Below are 20,045 nucleotides of genomic sequence, written 5' to 3'. Positions count from 1 at the left end.
CGAGTACCACGAAAGAGAGGAAAAAAAGGTGAGTTTAAAGAGTTAGTACGAACCGAGGCTACAGGGGAGTGATATAACAGTTTAATCCAGGATATAAGTTTCAGGCTAAAATTAAACATTTCAAGCACCTTAAATAAATAAGGCCATTCTACTCTATCAAAAGCTTTCTCGGCATCTAAAGAAATAACACACTCAGGAACATTTTGTGAGGGAGTATAAACGATATTTAACAACGTACGAATATTATAAAAAGAGTAACGACCTTTAATAAAACCCGTTTGGTCTTCCGAAATAATAGAAGGAAGTACTTTTTCTAGTCTATTTGCTAATAACTTAGAAAAAACTTTAGAATCAACATTTAATAAAGATATTGGTCTATAAGATGCACATTGAGCAGGGTCTTTATCCTTCTTTAGTATTAAAGAAATTGATGCTCTATTAAAAGATTCCGGAAATTTACCAAGTTTCAAAGAAGCCTCAAAAACCTTATAGAGCCAAGGAATCAATAAAGAAGCAAAACATTTATAAAATTCAACGGTAAACCCATCAGGGCCAGGAGCTTTCCCCAGATTCACAGAAAAAATAACATTCTTAATCTCATCCATTGTAATGGAAGTATCTAATAAAGAAGACATATCCTGTGAAATCTGAGGAAAGTCTAACTTATCTAAAAAATCATTCATATATTTAGAATCTCGAGGAGACTCTGATTGATATAAAGAAGAATAAAAATCACAAAAGGTTTGATTAATCCCCACATGATCCAATATCAATCGATCATTTTGGTTATAAATCTGATTGATTTGAGATTTAACATAATTAGATTTCAATTGATTAGCCAGCAGCTTGCCAATTTTATCACTGTGAACATAAAAATCACTTCTTGTTTTCTTTAATTGGTTTACAATCGAGGACGAGAGTAGTAAACTGTGTTCCATTTGAAGTTCAGTTCTTTGTTTGTATAGCTCCTCAGAAGGAGCCATAACATATTTCTTATCAATTTCTTTAATCTTGTCCACAATTGCCATCTCCTCCTGCTTCTGTTTCTTCCTCAAAGCAACGGAATACGAAATAATCTGACCCCGAATATAGGCTTTAAAAGTGTCCCAAAGAGTGTTAACCGAAATATCTTCTGTATGGTTAATTATAAAAAAAAGCTCAATCTGTTCATTCATAAAATTAACATAGTCCGAGTCCTGAAGCAACAGCGAATTAAAACGCCATTGTCTATTGTTTGGTATATTGGCCATAATTTTAATAGAAAGCTTAAGTGGAGCATGATCCGAAATGGTTATAGAATCATAATCACATTTAATCACTGAAGGAATGAGACGAGAATCAATAAAAAAATAATCAATTCTTGAATAGGAATGATGAACATGTGAAAAAAAGGAAAAATCTTTTTCCTGAGGATGCAGAAAACGCCAAATATCCGTCGACCCAGAATCAGAAAGGAAAAAATTAATCAAATTTGCAGATTTATTAGGTAAAGTCCGTAAAGGAGCCGAACGGTCCAAAGCTGGAGATAAACAGGTATTAAGATCTCCGCCCCAAATCAATGAAAACTCATTCAAATTCGGAAACTGATCAAACAATGATTTATAAAATTCCGGACAATCCATATTAGGAGCATAAACATTAACCAAAACTACTTTTTTATTAAATAGTAAACCACTAACCAATAAAAATCTACCATTCGGATCAGAGATAATATCCTGTTGTATAAAAGTAACTGAGGAATCTATAAAAATAGAGACGCCTCGAATCTTAGCATTGGAGTTCGAATGAAATTGTTGTCCCTTCCAGAATTTAAAAAAACGTAGTCTGTCCCCCCTCCGTACATGGGTCTCTTGTAAAAATAAAATTTGTGCTTTAAGTCTCCGGAACACTTTAAAAACTTTTTTTCTTTTAATAGGATGATTAAGACCATTAGTATTCCAGGAGACAAAATTAATAATAGACTCCATAAATCCTAAAGTCAACCCACAACAAGGAGGATTGACAATAGGCGCGACCCACAAACCCGGAGAGGAAACAGAACATACAAAAGATACCGGGGAAAAGGACGCAACCAGTACTTCAATAATGTATATAGCCCAAAGAAAAACAAACTAAAACGTGAAGCCCCTCCCGCCACCCCCCAGCCCAAGACCCCAAGGCAAAATCTAAACCAGACCCGCCAGAAAGAAGCAAGCGCTAAAACTACCCCCATGACTTCCGGTATACGCTCCCTAAAAAAAAGGTATAAATATGAAAAGGATCAGCTAATTGTAAAACAGTAGAAAAATAAGTAAAAAAAAGTTAGCTCAATTAGAATACACACAGAACAGAACAAAAGCCGGAAAATATATATTAAAAAAAAACCCACAATAAACCTCAAACTCATGAATAGACACAGCAACAAAAAAAATAGGATTATTAACATAAAGTGATTATAAAAAGCAAAACAGAATAAAATTTAAACAAAAACTACAAAATTTAAGGCCGCACAGGAAATACGTAAGATGACAAAAGGGAAGTAACCACCCAGAATCCCCTGGGAAAAGAAAGAAATGACGCAGTTAAAAAGAAAGTTTAGTAGCCATATTAAGAAATCGAAAGTAAACTTTTCTGCCCAAATAGGGCACAGAAAAGTTAAAACCAACCAATTCACAGCCTCCGATCGACGGAGAAAATTAAAAAGAAAGCAATTAAGATGTTGGAGATGAAAGTTGATCCAAATAACTCTGGGCATCCGATGGAGAATCAAAAAAACGAAGGGCTCCATCTGACATGCGAATCCTTAGACGTGCAGGGTACAGCAGCGCTGGTCTTAAATCCCTCTTATAGAATTCGGACATCACGGATCTGTAACGGACCCGTTGGTCCCAGATTGGTTTACTGAAATCTTCCACGAATCGGAACTTAAGATCCGAAAAATCAATGAAACCTTTAGATCGAGCGAATCGAAACAGTCTCTCCTTGTCTTGAAAGTAATGAAAACGTAAGATAACATGCCTAGGTCTATCTGACCTAGACGAGTATGATGGGATTCTGTGAACACGATCCAGTAGCGGTGGTTGGTCAGGAAATACAGTAGGGAATGCATCTTTTAAAAGTTGGGAGAAATATTTCATGGGGTTGTTACCTTCAACGGCTTCCCTCACGCCAATCATTCGTAAATTCTGCCGTCGCATTCTAGATTCCAAGTCAGAGTTTTTAAAAGTCAAAAAGTCAAGTTTCTTCTTCATTACATTAATTGTTTCTTCGATTTTCCCCATCTTAAGCTCACTTTGTTGCGCGAATTTTTGAAGATCAGATATAGCCGACTGATGTTCCGCAATACATGTTTGCATCTTATCAATTAAATCGGCAATTTTCTGGAAATTAGTTGAGATTTCCGTATGAATCAGGTCTTTAACAAAGCCTGCAATTTCCGTACGAATCATCTCCCTAACAGAGGTTGAAATTTCCCTCTGAATTAACTCCGATATCGCTTTCAAAGTCACCGGTGATTCAGTCGGAGGGAGATCCGTAGCTTTCGGTTTAACCGGAGGTTTACCATCCTTGCCGTCTTTCTCGTTCTTAGACATAGCAGATCTAAGTTCCATCCAGTTGTCGGAGAATTCAGTTTAATTCAAAGTATTGTAAGAGTTGATGCCTTAATGGTTAATTAAAGTATAGCTGACCATAGAGAAAAAAAACTCAGAGGTAATGGAGCGAGTCAAGAACGCGACTTCACTCCATGAGCGCTACCGGAAGTCTCGAATGTTTCATGTCGACAGTACTTCATCAGAAGTAAATTATTCACTTGGTCTCCTGTGAAAACTCGGTAGTTATGTAAATTAGGATTAGAGGAATGAGCTAATTGGACCAGAATATCTTGATATATTTTAGTAACTTTTTTTTTGCTTTACAGATCATATCCTGGTCTTATTTTATAATGCAAGCTTCTTATGTATTTTTTTAAAAATGACATCGGAAATGCTGACAATAGTCAGCAGGCCAGGCAGCATCTATGGAGAGAATTGATGTACAAGATTGATGACTTTTCAGGTGCTCTTGCCTCTGAGTTAGAAAGTTACGGGTTCAATGCCCACTCCTGCAACATGAGCACAAAACCAGGCCAGTGAAGTAATGTGGATGTGTTGAGCTATAATACTGCAGCATCTTCAGAGTTGGAACTATTATGGCATAGCATTAGCAATGACCATTATAAATGGGAATTTTGGCATTTGTGGTGGGGAAAAAAAATCGTCAAGTGTGTGTCTGCAAATTTTTAAGCTTTTATATTATTACTTGGGTGTTATGCCACAAGTATTGTTATAATAAACATTTTGAAATAATGGCTACTTTGACCATATTTTTGCTTGCAAAAAGCAATCTCCATACTTTGACACCAGTTGTATTGTAATATTCCATTTAGGCAATTTATAAGAATCTTGGGTTATAAATTAGAGATTGAGAATGATGAGAACTCAGATTAGGGGTTAGCAATCAGAAACCGGAGGTTAATCCAACAAAGAAAAAGAACAGAGATTGACTCACTGGAATGACAGGGAAAATTGTAAAGGGTGAGAGAACTAAAACTGGGAGAATATTGGAAAATGAAAATAAAATCATTTGTTTTTGGAAATTAAGGTGTTTAATCTGGAGAACTGGGGTACCAGTTATGGAATAATTCTTATAGCATGGACAATACCTGAACATACATTTATAACTACATAGTAAGTAGGACAGTTGATATTTTTATGCTATCGGAATGAAGGACAAATTACTTAGCTCAATTTTTTCATCCTAAATCTTAAACCATGTCACATCACTTAATTTGCATTGCAGATTATCATCAGGTTTTAGAATGTCATTATGAATAACTTCAGAAGCTACAAAGTCTCTCTATGTCTGTGTCTCTGTCTCTCTGTCTGTCTCTTTCTGAGGCCTTCTTGATTTTAAATGCCTTCATCAGATTCCCCCATAATGTTTGCTTTTCCACAGAGAACAATCCTGGTACAGGTCGACCTTCACTAATCCGGCACCATTGGGACCTGAGGAGTGCCGGATTAGTGAAAATGCCGAATTACAGGAGGATCACATTAAGCATAATCAATGCCGGATTATCGAAGGAACCGGATTACAGGTAGTCAGATTAGTGAAGGTTGACCTGTATCTCCAATCTATCCAGATAACTTGTATCACCCACCTCTTTCTCAAATGTTTCACCAAGTGTGATCACGTGTAATAATGATACATGCTGTAAAGGGGGACAAAGGTAAGTTTTAGCATTAACTGTTTTATACCAATTTTTGATGTCTTTCATTGCATGATATTGACATCCTTCAGTTACACACACGCTAAACATGAATGGTTTTTTTTAGAAAATAGAGATTGACACAATATTTGATAAAGTTTGTTTCCAGAGGTTTTTAGGAGCTAAATAGGATTTTGATTACAAGCTAAGTAATGTCTCCCATTGAAATATTATATTATTGCTGCAACAGAAGTAAAATATTCATTGGTACCATGTGATTCCACTGAAATGGTGGATTCTTTAACATAGCAACAGATAGAAAGTTTTATTTTTGAATTGAAGATCAATTAAATATCTAATAAAATTAGAAAAAATATAAACATTATATTTTAGTATCAAAAAGAAACAAAACAAAATGTTCGTATTTGAAGATGATAATTTTTAATGTTTTTTTTTAACAGTGTGGTGATCGTCCAAAGATCAGCCGTCAGGCCTCATTGTATCTCCTTTCACAGGTATGTAAGATACGGTTTTTCATGCAACGGCATCTGGTTTATAATGAAGGTTTTGTAGTCAGCAGGGAGCCAATTGCACATGCTGCTGGCATATATTAATGAAAGATGGAGGCAGTTCTTTCTATGACTGATCTTGGAAGAAGGCTTGGAGGATCACTTACAAATTGACTCTGAAGTGAATCTGAAAAAAAAAACTACAGAACGTTGTCTAAGTTACTCATGTTCATAAAGCAAAACATGTTAGGGCAATCTCCTCGTCAAGTTTAGGCTGAATTGGATATTTCAGAGGCATTTTTTAAAAAAAGTTGAAATTTACAAATAAATCTGCACATAATTTATAGGTACCTAAAAATTCAAGTTTTTTTTTAATAAATCTAAATTAACAAATGACTTCCATTGACATAGCTGGGGAATCATTGCCACTATTGCAGCCTTTCTGCATTCCAGTATTGGAATGGAGAGAACATTTCACAGGTATTTGTACGTACACGTGCAGAAGTACGTACAAGAAGCACGAGGGTGAACACTGCTGCTTCTGCTGGCAGACAAGCAGAACGATTTTGTTCTAAAAGACAGGTTATCAATTTTAGTGGCAAATTAATTTAAAAACAAAGTTGATAACTGCTGTGTTAGAATGAACAAGGATAGATTGTGATGCTATTAATAAAAAAACTAACCTGTTGCTTAACAAGTAATCAAATGAAAATTGAAAAGAAACTTTAGTAGTAGCCTATTAGCTTAAAACCTAACAAAATGAATATGATAGATAATGGAAAAAAATTTGTTTGATGTACATCAATTGTTTGAGATGTTAGCTTAACTTGCTGTACTCCCCTATTCAAACCAAATATTGTATCTACAACTGTTGAGCAGACATTGAGAAGACTGTGCAGACATATGCCCTCCTTTGAATTTGATTGTCATAATTAAAGTTAAAGTTAAAATCAGTGCCAAACTGTATTGGCTGAAGATAATGAAATCTGGTTGGAAAGGAAGGTGGAACATGGAATAGCTGGGCAGGGAAACCAGTGGGGGGAGAGTGTGGATGCTGCGCAGATGGAGAGGCTGGGGCAGGGGAGAGAAAGGGCGATGAGTGACAGGTGAATCAGGAAGTGGGGGAAATGGGATGGGACAGAGGGGGAAATGTCCCATTGTTCATTGTTAATGCCTTCAGGTTGGAGAATGTCTCGGCAGAATATGAAGTGCTGTTAAATTTGCGTTTCACTTGACCTGGCAGTGATAGAGGCCTTGGGCAGAAAAGTTGGTGTGGGGATAGGAAATGGGATTAAAATGGCTGGTCATGGGGACATCCTGGCCTGAGTGAAATTTTTAATTTTAATTTTATTTTATGAGGTACAGCGCTGGGTAGGCCTTTCCAACCCTTTGAGTCGCGCCACCCAGCAACCCCGGATTTAACCTTTGCCCATCTGATGGTTCCAATAATATATAGGTTTAAACCCTCCCGGGATTACCACCATAGCTGGCTGATAAGTTTCCATTAGGTATTTTGTGTTCCATTCATCTATGTGCATCACGTTCACAAGCAATTTCATGCCTTTATTGTTTCTTATCTTCAAGCAATCTGTATTTATGACCTGGTTTCCTGAATATGCACATTATTCTATTGCACAAAGACTCCTCTACATTTTCCCAAGTTTCTGTTCTTCCTAACTTATGCATACCCTACAGTATTCTGTATCCAGATCTCACCTATGCTGCCATACCTTTGTAATACCCTTTAGTTCATTTAATACTACTCGGAACTCTTTATTTTGAATGCTACATGTACTCTGACAGAGCCTTCTGCTGTGTAGGTACATCTATTGATGTTCCTGGAATCATCGGATGTTTTGGGTCTTTCAACATCATACACCCTCCTCCAGGTGACCCAGCCGGGCTGATCAGACCCCAGCTTGTGTCCAGATGGCTAGCTACTTATGACTCCATGGCTCCCCTCTTTTGAGCCACAGCCATCTTGAGGCCCTCTCTGCCGCTTCAGTTTTGTCCTTTTATTATCTTCTGGCTCTTGTTTACAAAAATTCTGATCTACCTGAAAAGTGTTCATAAGTTATTTACCACTAAGAAGACAGAAATTCAGCTAATCAAAAGACTATTTTTAAAGTGACATAAAATTCCCTATTTGATAAGAATGAATTGTGTATTAGAATATATAGTGGCAACTTCACTGAGGCAGCAAGAAGTCCAGAGAGTCCATGGAATTGAGGCTGGTTTCTGTCATTATAGGTCCAGTATGTTCTCTCCTCCACATACTGCTTCAAAAATCCTGTTTGGATGCACAAAGGGTATCATGCCTCATCTAAGCTTCTTCTAATAAGGAAATATTATTCAGTATTGGGGGAAGTTAAAGCCCCATCACTATGACACCCTGCTGTTTCTGCACTTTATCTGCCTATGTATCTTGTCCTCCACTTCTTGGTGGCTTATAGTATAGTTGCAGTTATGATGCATTGGTTTTAATTTTCCAAAATTCCCTAGATTTGGAGAACATTCCATTTTCTTGGAAAATAACAAACGTAATTCCTTTTTTCAAAAAGAGAAGATGATAGCAGTAAACCTTTGGTCAGTTACCTTAAGAGTTAATATAGGAAAAATGCTTTAAACTAAAGTAAGGATTTTAGTCAAAATTTGAATTAAGCTAAAATAAACTTAAAGCAGGGCATTTAGAAAAATCAATTTGTCATTATTTGTGAGAGGAATCCTATCTGACCCAATCATTCAATTCTTGGAAGAAGTAATGTGGTTTAGCTAAAGGGGAAATGTCATTTGTACTGTCATTGGATCTACAGAAGGTATTTGAGAAAATGCCACATCAGAATACTACCTCACTTTTTCAATATGTTATTTCTGTTTTTGCACGATTTTTAATCTATTCAATATATGTATACTGTAATTGATTTACTTATTATTTTCTATGTTATGTATTGCATTGAACAGCCGCTACAAAGTGAACAAATTTCATGACACATGCTGATGATAATAAACCTGATTCTGATTCTGAGAAGTTATCACTGAAAAGCTCGTGATCTAAGAGTGTGGGTAGAATATTGGCTAGCTGACAGGAAATCAAGAACATGCGTAAGTTGGTCTTTTTCTAGTTAGCACTACAAAATGAGTGGCGTGCCCTAGGGATTGGTGGTGAGGTCTCACTTTGCAATTTATACAAATGACTGACTGAACTGGTTGGTAAATCTGATGACACAAAGCTGGGTAGGAAATTAAGTTTTGAAAAAGTCCTAAGGAGACTATCAAGGGATATAGATAGTTTAAATGAATGCACAGAGATCTTGCAAATGGAATACAATGTGGGAAGATAAGAAATTGTCCATTTTGGCAGGAAAAACAGGAAAGAAATACAGGTTTCCCCTGCCATCCGAAGGTAGAACGTTCCTATGAAACGGTTGGTAAGCCGGAATGTCGTAAAGCGAAGAAGCAATTACCATTTACTTATATGGGAAAAATTTGTGAGAGTTCGCAGACCCAAAAATAACCAACCAAATCATGCCAAATAACACATAAAACCTAAAATAACAGTAACATATAGTAAAGGCAGGAATGATATGATAAATACACAGCCTATATAAAGTAGAGATACTTCTCTACAATCGTCGCCGCACTGTTCTCCGTGGCGAAAATCTCACGCAAGCGCTCTTGGCAGAAACATGCTCTCCAGTAACCTTTAAGCTGTGAAGCTGCCAAATCATACCAAATAACGCATAAAAATACACAGCCCATATAAAGTAGAAATAATGTATGTACAGTGTAGTATCACTTACCGGAATTGGGAAGACAGCGCCGAGCACACTGATGATGGTGTGTTAGGCTGAGTCATCGGACGCTGGGGTGGTGCAGTGACCTCCACCCTCCAGGCCACTGACCGATACCGATCCGCGAAGCATGCAGGGGTACAGTGGTAGCCAGGATGCACCCAGCACATCTTTAAGAAAAAGGCCGAAATAAACAAACTAATTAATTAGGTGCCGCCCGGCACTAAATGTCGGCCCAGATCAGAGGCGACGCAATCGGCAATCGCCTCTGATCTGGGCCGACAATTACGTGCTGGGTGGCACCCAATTAATTAGCTTGTTTATTTCGGCTTTTTTCTTAAAGATGTGTTGGGTGCGTCCTGGCTACCGCTGCATTCTCTGCGGCAATGTATCTGTCCGCGGCCCGGGGGTTGGGGTGGTGGGACACTGGGGTGTCATCATCTCATCATCGTCTTGTTTCCATCAGGGCAGGCAGGTCATCTTCGTCTATGTCTGCCTGCCTCAGTGTCGAAGGTCGAGGTTCGTTGTCTGCTGTGGCTGATGTGGAAGGCTTGAAAAACGACAGTATGCTTGACTGCTTAGCCTCGCAGATTTTTCTACCATACATCTTTTTGTAAGCATTCAAACCATCTTGCAAATATACCCTAAACCTACGTACCCTTTCAAAATTAAAGTCGTACTTTTCTGCAAACATTGTTGTCAATTGCAGCGAAAATCTCACGCAGTTGTTTCACGTTCAGTTCCTGGACGACTTCACTTTTGGTCCATTCGCTACTGGGTTCGGTTTCGATTGTTATCCTTTCCTCTTCCAATTGCATCAACTCTCCATCTATCAGTTCTTGGTCACGGGATGCCAAAACCTCTTCAACATCATCTTCGTCAACTCTTACAAGCCAAATTCACTTTGTCCTTACTTGGTTCACCATGATCGAAATGCTTAATTATGTCTAGTTTTACGCTAAGTGTAACACCCTTACGAGCTCTTTTAGGCTTTTCTGATACCTTAGAACTCATCTTGCCAACGGCTGCTCACAGGCACGTGTTTAAGCAATGCCGGCTAGAATGCAGTTCCATGAGAGGAGCTTGGCTGCTCGGAGCGCGCGCTGCCTTTTATCGCACGCTGCTTTTTTCATAACAGTGAAAACACCTTCTGTTAGCGAAAACAGGTAACTAATGTAGGTCTTTCGTAACAGCGAGGTTTCATAAAGCGAATGTTCGAAAAGCGGGGGACACCTGTATGCAGTGAGCAATTGCAGAGCTTATGGAAAAGAAGGACCTGTGTACATTAATGCACAATTCATGAATAGCTAGAATGCAGCAATAATGATCAATTAGGACAGCGAATAGAATGTCATCTTTTTTTTGAATGAGGAAGGCAGAAATAGGCAGGATATGCATCATGGAGCATTGCTGAGAGTACATAGAGCTCTGTGGACAGACATTTTCTAAGGAAGGTTGTTCATATGTAGGAAGCAGTCCAAGCAAGGACTGTACTAGACTGTTACATGGAATGAGTAGTTTTTCTTGGGAGAAAGTGTTGGACAGGCTGGATTTTTACCTGCTGCAGGTTTGGAGGAATTGAGTGAAACATGCAAGATCCTGAAGTGTTTTCATAGTTAGGATTATAGAGGTACGATTTCCTTTGTGGGAGAATCCAAAATAAGGAATCACCCATTTAAGACAAAGATGATGGATATATTTTCTTTTCCCTCTTTTTGAGGATTGTGAGTTATTGCAACTTTCTTCTTCGGAAGGTGTGGAAGCAGAATTTTTAAATATTTTATGTTGAATATCAATTTAACTTTGGATAAGCAATGGGGAAGGAGGTCATTGGGTTGAGGGATTGTGGTGCTACAAGCAGGTCTGTCATGATCGTATTAAACAGAAGAAAACTTCATGAGGCTTAGTGGTTTACTCCTGCATATCTTCTGGTTAAGATGGCGCTGCTGAACACATGCAACAGCTCAGTGGTAGTTAAGAAATCCATCACCAAAAATAACCTCTCTGAGGTAAATTGTGTCAAATTATTGCCGCAAACAGTGAAGGAGTGAGATTGGGGGATGAGCCAAGATGGTGTGTTGCAGATGGGAGTTCCAGTGCCTGTACAACTGGCCTGGGAGCTAAGTTGGATTGCTCTGGGCACCAGGAGGAGGTTGGGGCCTGGTCAGAAGAGATTTGATGTCTCGCTCTCCCCCTCTCCTCCCCCCCTCTCCCCCTCTCCTCCCCCCCTCTCCCCCTATCCATCCCATAGGATGATGATGGTTCCTTTCAGTCAGTTAGTGGGCTGGTACCCCACTGCTCAGAAAGGAACCGCATGTGCGTGAGTGGATTTTAGGTGGGTACGGGGTTGCACAGGTCCAGACCCATCCTCTCAACATCTCCTCCTGGATTCAGCGGCATGGTGGGGTCCAAGGCAGCTGGGGGAAGTTCTGTTGCAGTGAATGGCCAGACCAAGCTTCGATGCGAGGGATCCCCTTTCTGCGCTTCACAGCACGTGTTTGCTAGATGGTAGTTGACCCTATAGAGGGTTCATCTGCCCTTTGACAGGTCTTGTTTTTCATCCTGCAGGGTGTCTAGACACCCTCGTCACCAGGCAAGCCTGGTGGGGGAGCCGGTTTAGTCGCCGACCACCCGACCATGGGACAGGTAGTACTGGGTTACATGGTACCAGTAGCACTCAGACGAGACCTGACCACTTGATGCCCATACGACTTGGCTGGATGTAAGGTTGGATCACTTTGGGCGCCAAGCTGTTTGGAGGAGCTTGACAGCGGCCTCAGGCTGGGTGGCAAAATCTGGGCTTGGAGGGAGTGGCTAGGTGGCATGGTCTAGGCCCAGAGCCTTTTGCTGCAGCTGGGTCCTAGTGTGAGGTACGATCCATTGTTTAGACATTATTTAAATGCCGGCCCAGTGAGAGCCGGTTTTGCTCACATGCTGCGATGTTCTCCTTTTTCCAGGGCACCAGAGCCGTTCACTGTTCTGTTGTTTTGTCAATTTAATCGCCGGTCCAGATAGACTGCAAAGATAGGGTGTCGGGATCCAGGGCGAGAGCCGATTTTGTTCGATCTCTGAGATGGCCAGTCCTCTCTCCATTACACAGGGGCTATGAAAACTGCCTCGGCTGCTATGCTCCGTGCCCGCTAATACGAACTGATAAGCGAGGCTTTGGGCCTACTCTGGGCTGCTCCAGGTTTTGGATCTGAGGGCTCACTTTGGAATGTTTGGAATGTTGTTTGTTTTGTGTCTCTTTTTCTTTCTCTTTGGCATCGAGTGTTGGTCATTTATTTTTATCTTGTTTTTTTTCTTTAATTAAGTTCTTTTGGGTTTCTTGCTTTGTGGCTACCTGTAAGCAAACAAATCTCAAGGTTGTATAATTTATGCATTCTTTGATAATAAATGTACTGAAATAAATATTTCAGACTTCCATTTTCATATTAATTTTATTGGCTGTGATTCCTCATCCTAGCTGACGTTCAAGTATGTCATCTTAACGCAGTAAGATTTCCCCTAAACATTTTGGCATATGACAAGATTGTATTTGATACAGCTTCTGCTTTATTTAGATTAACAGCACTTAGAAGATTTGCATAAACCCACAAAACAAATGTGGAAGCTTCCTAAATTGTAATTTTTTTGGGAATAAGGGGACTTTATACTAAAGTGACGGAGGTTAGGCAGCAACATTGAGTTTGACTGCTTTTTTGAGTAAAGATCATGACCATTTAAAGAGAAGGTATTTGCTAGTCTATTTCAGTGAGTTTGTTTTGTAATCATCTGATATTAAATTTCAGTTGTTTGCCCTTCAATGAATTTACTGCCAGTAATAGTATTGATATTGCCGTAGCCTTAGTTGCATTCTGAAGTTTTATTCTTTTGGGAAACCTGGTTTCATTCATGGAGCAAGGTGAAAGTCTTGTGTACAGGATTGCACTGTAGTGTAGTGGTTAGCACAATCGCTTTTTTAGAGCAGCAAGAGTCCCCGATTGGACTTCGATTCCTGCCGTTGTCTGTAAGGAGTTTGTACGTTCTCCCTGTGACCACGTGGTTTCCTCCGAGTGCTCCGTTTTCCTCCCACATTTTGAAGTTGCACAATAGGGTGAATGAGTTGTGGGCCTGATATATTGGTGCCAGCAGTGTGGCAACACTTTTTAGGCTGCCCCAGCACAATCCCCAGACTCTGCTGGTCGTTGATGCAAAACGACACATTTCACTGTTGTTTCGAAGTACAGGTAAAGGAAAAATAAAGCTCATATTATCTTCAGTTGAGTTCAGAGTGCCATCAGAGCTTAAAATTACATTAAACTTTGAATTCTTTGCTGTTTGGGAATTTTATCTGTGTTATATTTGTAACTTTGATATGCAGTGAGCATAACTTTACAACAATTCATTAAATGTTTGAGAGCTGCGATCTATTAAAGCGTGCCCCTTTTACATCCAGTGGCATTTAAAAGTTCCAAAGCCCCAGCTTAGCACAGCTGAATGTTCACATTTCCCTTTAGTAGTAGGCAAGTTTCCACATAGGCATCAGAAAGTCAGACTACACGTGTTGAGTACAGCAGTGATTTCCTAATGATGCCCTTGGGTTTTAAAAATAGAGGAAGTTGCAGAATGAAAAAAGGGTGAAGATGATATATTGTATGAATTTTATGTTCATGAGAAAGAATGAGTTGGCAGAGGAGACTTTGAAGTGACTATTCATTGTAACACTGAGGTGGTAGATGGTAGGCAGTTTATGTAGGATGAAATGAACAAGAGTAGGAAATTCAGAACACTAACCTCAATGGTATCCGTAAAAGAGAGAGAAAAAAAGCTGCATGATTGGTATATGAGAGGGAACATTTTGGCTTTTGGGAATCTAAGGTTCTTGACAGTTCTCACACACGTGAGAACAATATTTAAACTTTGGACAATTGGTTTGTTGAAGGATATATGCTATGAGGGTTTTTATTTGTTAAAAGAACAATTTTAGTTCATTTGAAGATGCTTTAGCATGTGGTCTATTGTGCAGGTTAATTTAAGATTGAAAATTTTAGTGAGGCCATGCTCATTTTTGAAGAATTCATGATTGTGAGGGTTGTACTTCCTGGTTAACTAAAAAAAGCTATGGATATTCATTGTCCCAGGTGAAACAGATTGGCCTCAAAAATCCACTGGTATGTTGCTGAGTATTTTTCTTTTTGACTGGATGTCTTATAAACAGCAGTAGTTAGGCCACTCATTGCCTTCTGTACGAGGCAGACGTGTGCAACGTTACTGTACCTGAACTTTACATTTGGCTACAAACAATGTAGGACCTTTGTGTTAACGTTTAATGAGTCCCATGTCCATTTCAAACAGGTAACCTAAGTCACTGTGCATCCAGTGAAATTCTGATGTGGTTGAGTGTTTCAGGGGGTGTCTATTGAATTTTTATTCTGATACTCAGCAACTCTTGCCATTTTGTGCAGCCGTGGTGCAGGTGGTAGATCATCAGAGATCCAGGTTCAATCTTGACCTAAGCTGCTGTAAAAGTGGTTTACTTGATCCTTCTGTGACTGCTAGGGTTCCTTCTGGGTGCTCTGGTGTCCTCCACATCCCAAAGACAGTCTTGTTAGTGAGTGTTGTACCTAATGTGGAGATAAGTGGTTCCATCTGGAGGGAATTAAGGAGAATAAAATTAAAAATGGGATTAATGAAGTATTAGTGTAAATTAATACCAGCTGTAGCTTTGTCCAATTAAATCAGAATCTGGTTTATTATCACTGGCATGTGTTGTGAAATTTGTTAACTTGGCAGCAGCAGTTCAATGCAATATATGATAATATAGAAAAAGGAAAAAATTAAATAAGTAAATCAATATATGTGTGTGTGTTTATATTGTTGAATGTAAACTAGCCCATAACCCTGGTTCATTGAAAGTCTTTGCAATAGAATCTATTTTGTTTGTTTTGTTAAGTGACCACATATACAGTGTATGCTTAGGAACTTGAAAACACTTTATAAAATATCTTTTTGGCCGGTGGATATCATCAGCAAGACAAGATTTATAATCTGTCTGAGATTGCTCTTGAGAAGGTGCTGAAGATCCACCTTTTTGTGTGATCTGCAGTTGTGGTAGAAATGCTGACAGAATAGTGCTGGGTAGGGAGTTCCTGAGTTAAGATCCAATAACACTGAAGAAACAATGTTCTTTTTCCAAGTCTTAGGAACCGGTAGCAGTGATGTTTCCATGCACTTGCTGTCCTTGTCCTTCTAGTAATAGATTGTGAGTTTGTGAGGTGCTAATAATTTAAGAAAATAACAGTAGTGTATTTTGTTGATGGTACTCCCTACAGCTGATGAAGGGAATGGATGTTTAGTCTGGTCAGTAGAGTGCTAGTCCAACAGGTTCCTGTGATGTGAATGGTGTCAAATTTCTTGATTGCTGTTGGACTCATCCCGGCAAGTTGAAGAATCATGCCCTTAAATTATATTTTATAGATAATAGGGTGTTGGTGCATGGCCAAGTGGTTAAGGCGTTGGTCTAATGATCTGAAGGTCGCTAGTTTGAGCCTCAGCTGAGGTAGCGTGTTATGTCCTTGAGCAAGGCACTTAACTACACATTGCTCTGTGATGACACCGGTGCCAAACTATATGGGTCCTAATGCCCTGCCCTTGGACAACATCGGTAGCGTGGAGAGGGGAGACTTGCAGCATGGGCAACTGCCAGTCTTCCATACAACCTTGCCCAGGCCTGCACCCTGGAAACCTTTCAAGGCGCAAATCCATGATCTCACGAGACTAATGGATGCCTATAAAAAATAATAGGGAAAGGCTTTGGCAGGTGGTAAGCTGAGTTACCAGCCACAGCATAACAAACCTCTGACCTGCTTTTATGAGTAATCCATTTGAGTTTCTGGTCTGTGGCAACTGCAAGGATGTTGAATATGTTGATGGCAGGATAGAAATCCAGTTGAAAATCAAGCATAGAGGATCAGAGGTGAAGAGAGTCAGCAACTTTAAATTTGTTGGCATTACCATTTCAGAGAATCTGTCCTGGGTCCAGCACGTAAGTGCTTTAACAAAGAAAGCATGACATTTCTTCTACTTTTTTAGAAGTTTGCAAAGATTTGACAAAACTTTGACAAACTTCTATCAATGCACAGTGGAGAGTATAATGACTGGTTGCATCACAGCCTGGTATGGAAACACCAATGCCCTTGAATGAAAAAGCTGACCAAAAGTAGTGGATATGGCCTAGTCTATCACGGGTAAAGCCCTCCCCACCATTGAGCACATCTATAAAGAGAGCTATCACAGGAAACCAGCATCCAAGGATCCTCACAATACTGGGCATGCTCTCTTCTCGCTACTGCCATCGCATCAGGAAGGAGATACAGGAGCCTCAGGACCCACACCACCACCTCGTTCAGGAACAGTTATTACCCCTCAATCATCAGACTTTTGAATCAGAGGATAACTCACTCAGCTTGCTGTTTTGCAGGGAAATGTACTATAGACATGTGGTCGATACTTGGGGATCTCTTGCAGGATGTTAGGGATAAATTTGTCCCGGTGAGGAAGATAAAGAATGGTAGGGTGAAGGAACCATGGGTGACAAGTGAGCTGGAAAATCTAGTCAGGTGGAAGAAGGCAGCATACATGAGGTTAAGGAAGCAAGGATCAGATGGGTCTATTGAGGAATATAGGATAGCAAGAAAGGAGATTAAGAAGGGGCTGAGAAGAGCAAGAAGGGGGCATGAGAAGGCCTTGGCGAGTAGAGCAAAGGAAAACCCCAAGGCATTCTTCAATTATGTGAAGAACAAAAGGATGACAGGAGTGAAGGGAGGACCGATTAGAGATGAAGGTGGGAAGATGTGCCTGGAGGCTGTGGAAGTGAGCAATGTCCTCAATGAATACTTCTCTTCAGTATTCACCAATGAGAGGGAACTTGATGATGGTGAGGACAATATGAGTGAGGTTGATGTTCTGGAGCATGTTGATATTAAGGCAGAGGAGGTGTTGGAGTTGTTAAAATACATTAGGACGGATAAGTCCCCGGGGCCTGACGGAATATTCCCCAGGCTGCTCCACGAGGCGAGGGAAGAGATTGCTGAGCCTCTGGCTGGGATCTTTATGTCCTTGTTGTCCACGGGAATGGTACCGGAGGATTGGAGGGAGGCGAATGTTGTCCCCTGGTTCAAAAAAGGTACTAGGGATAGTCGGGGTAATTATAGACAAGTGAGTCTTACGTCTGTGGTGGGAAAGCTGTTGAAAAAGATTCTTGAGAGATGGGATCTGTGGGCATTTAGAGAATCATGGTCTGATCAGGGACAGTCAGCATGGCTTTGTGAAGGGCAGATCGTGTCTAACAAGCCTGATAGAGTTCTTTGAGGAGGTGACCAGGCATATAGATGAGGGTAGTGCAGTGGATGTGATCTACATGGATTTTAGTAAGGCATTTGACAAGGTTCCACACGGTAGGCTTATTCAGAAAGTCAGAAGGTATAGGATCCAGGGAAGTTTGGCCAGGTGGATTCAGAATTGGCTTGCCTGCAGAAAGTAGAGGGTAGTGGTGGAGGGAGTACATTCAGATTGGAGGGTTGTGACTAGTGGTGTCTCATAAGGATTGGTTCTGGGACCTCTACTTTTTGTGATTTTTATTAACGACCTGGATGTGGGGTTAGAAGGGTGGGTTGGCAAGTTTGCAGATGACATAAATGTTGGTGGTGTTGTGGATAGTGTAGAGGATTGTCAAAGATTGCAGAGAGACAGTGATAGGATGCAGAAGTGGGCTGGGAAGTGGCAGATGGAGTTCAAACCGGAGAAGTGGTACACTTTGGAAGGACAAACTCCAAGGCAGAGTACAAAATAAATGGCAGGATACTTGGTAGTGTGGAGGAGCAGAGGGATCTGGGGATACATGTCCACAGATCCCTGAAAGTTGCCTCACAGGTAGATAGGGTAGTTAAGAAAGCTTATGGGGTGTTAGCTTTCATAAGTCGAGGGATAAAGTTTAAGAGTCGCGATGTAATGATGCAGCTCCATAAAACTCTGGTTAGGCCACACTTGGGGAGTACTGTGTCCAGTTCTGGTTGCCTCACTATAGGAGGGATGTGGAAGTATTGGAAAGGGTACAGAGAAAATTTACCAGGATGCTGCCTGGTTTAGAGAGTACGGATTATGATCAGAGATTAGGGGAGCTAGGGCTTTACTCTTTGGAGAGAAGGAGGATGAGAGGAGACATGATAGAGGTGTACAAGATATTAAGAAGAATAGATAAAGTAGATAGCCAGTGCCTCTTCCCCAGGGCACCACTGTTCATTACAAGAGGACATGACTTTAAGGTAAGGGGTGGGAAGTTCAAGGGAGATATTAGAGGAAAGTTTTTTACTCAGAGAGTGGTTGGTGTGTGGAATGCACTGCCTGAGTCAGTGGTGGAGGCAGATACACTAGTGAAGTTTAAGAGACTACTAGACAGGTATATGGAGGAATTTAAGGTGGGGGCTTATATGGGAGGCAGGGTTTGAGGGTCGACACGACATTGTGGGCCGAAGGGCCTGTACTGTGCTGTACTATTCTATGTTCTTTGTAACTTTACTCACCCCAGCTCTGAACTATTCCTGCAGCCTATGGACTCACTTTCAAGGACTCTTTATCTAATTTTCTCAATGTTTATTGCTTTTTTTTTCTTTTTGTATTTGCAGTCTGTTGTCTTTTGCATATTGGTTTTCTGCCCATCTTGTGTGCGGTTTTTCATTGATTCTATTGAATTTGTTTGTATTTACTGTGAATGCCCTCAAGAAAATGAATCTCAGGGTTGTATCTGGTGACATATATGTACTTCGATAATAAATTTACTTTGAAGAGTGGTTGGTTTGACTGTTATTGTGATGTGAATGTGGTATACAACCTTACTTTGTCAATCCAGATTTAAATGTTTTTTATATCATCTTAAATATGAAAATTAACAAGCCATTAACATATTAGGTAGGATTTTAATAGATGTTGAGAACATAATCTAGTTATTTCAAGGACATGGGCTTCTCAAAGAAGAATACCGATAACGCTGCTTGGTGTGGCGTTAATAACCATAAAGATTTACCTGTTCTGTATCTCCAGTCTTCATGACTTTCTGAAGTATTATTATTAATATTCCTTTGAAGCTTTTCAACAGAACACTTTAACCTGTGTTAAGTAATATTAACTATTTTTGTCTTTCAGGTGTTTTTAATTATACACTACAGGCCATTGGTGAATTCTTTGGCTGATGTTATCTTGAATGGGGACCTTTCAATGTTCAGCCTTCATTCAGAGCAGGATTCATTGAAGCACTCAGTAAGTCTGTCTCCTTACTGTTTAGTTGAAACAAACATTTAGTTCCTGTTATGGATTTATCTTGAACAAAGATGCTTTGTTCATTATAACGTCTAAGCTTTACCAGACTCTGACCGTATATATTGATGGATCTTATTCCTGATTTTCAATGGATAACCTTTATATTTAAATGATTTTTAGTTGGATTTATGAAACACTTTTTATAAGCATTATATGTAAAAT

General features: G+C 39.8%; 1 protein-coding gene across 5 annotated transcripts in view; it reads left to right on the top strand.

Moving 5' to 3' along the window:
* clec16a (C-type lectin domain containing 16A) overlaps positions 1-20,045 on the top strand; it is a 243,201-nt gene that overhangs the window by 51,260 nt on the left and 171,896 nt on the right. For all 5 annotated transcript variants that reach the window (XM_063059198.1, XM_063059196.1, XM_063059194.1 and 2 more), the window contains exons 8-9: positions 5,689-5,742; positions 19,710-19,823. In XM_063059198.1, coding sequence (XP_062915268.1) covers positions 5,689-5,742; positions 19,710-19,823 — 168 coding nt within the window. The remainder of the gene's footprint in view (positions 1-5,688; positions 5,743-19,709; positions 19,824-20,045) is intronic.

The sequence above is a fragment of the Mobula hypostoma genome, chromosome 9 (assembly GCF_963921235.1).
Source record: "Mobula hypostoma chromosome 9, sMobHyp1.1, whole genome shotgun sequence".
Lineage (NCBI taxonomy): Eukaryota > Metazoa > Chordata > Chondrichthyes > Myliobatiformes > Myliobatidae > Mobula > Mobula hypostoma.
Note: the sequence above shows the minus strand (reverse complement) of the source record. Positions and strands in the feature narration are given on the sequence as shown.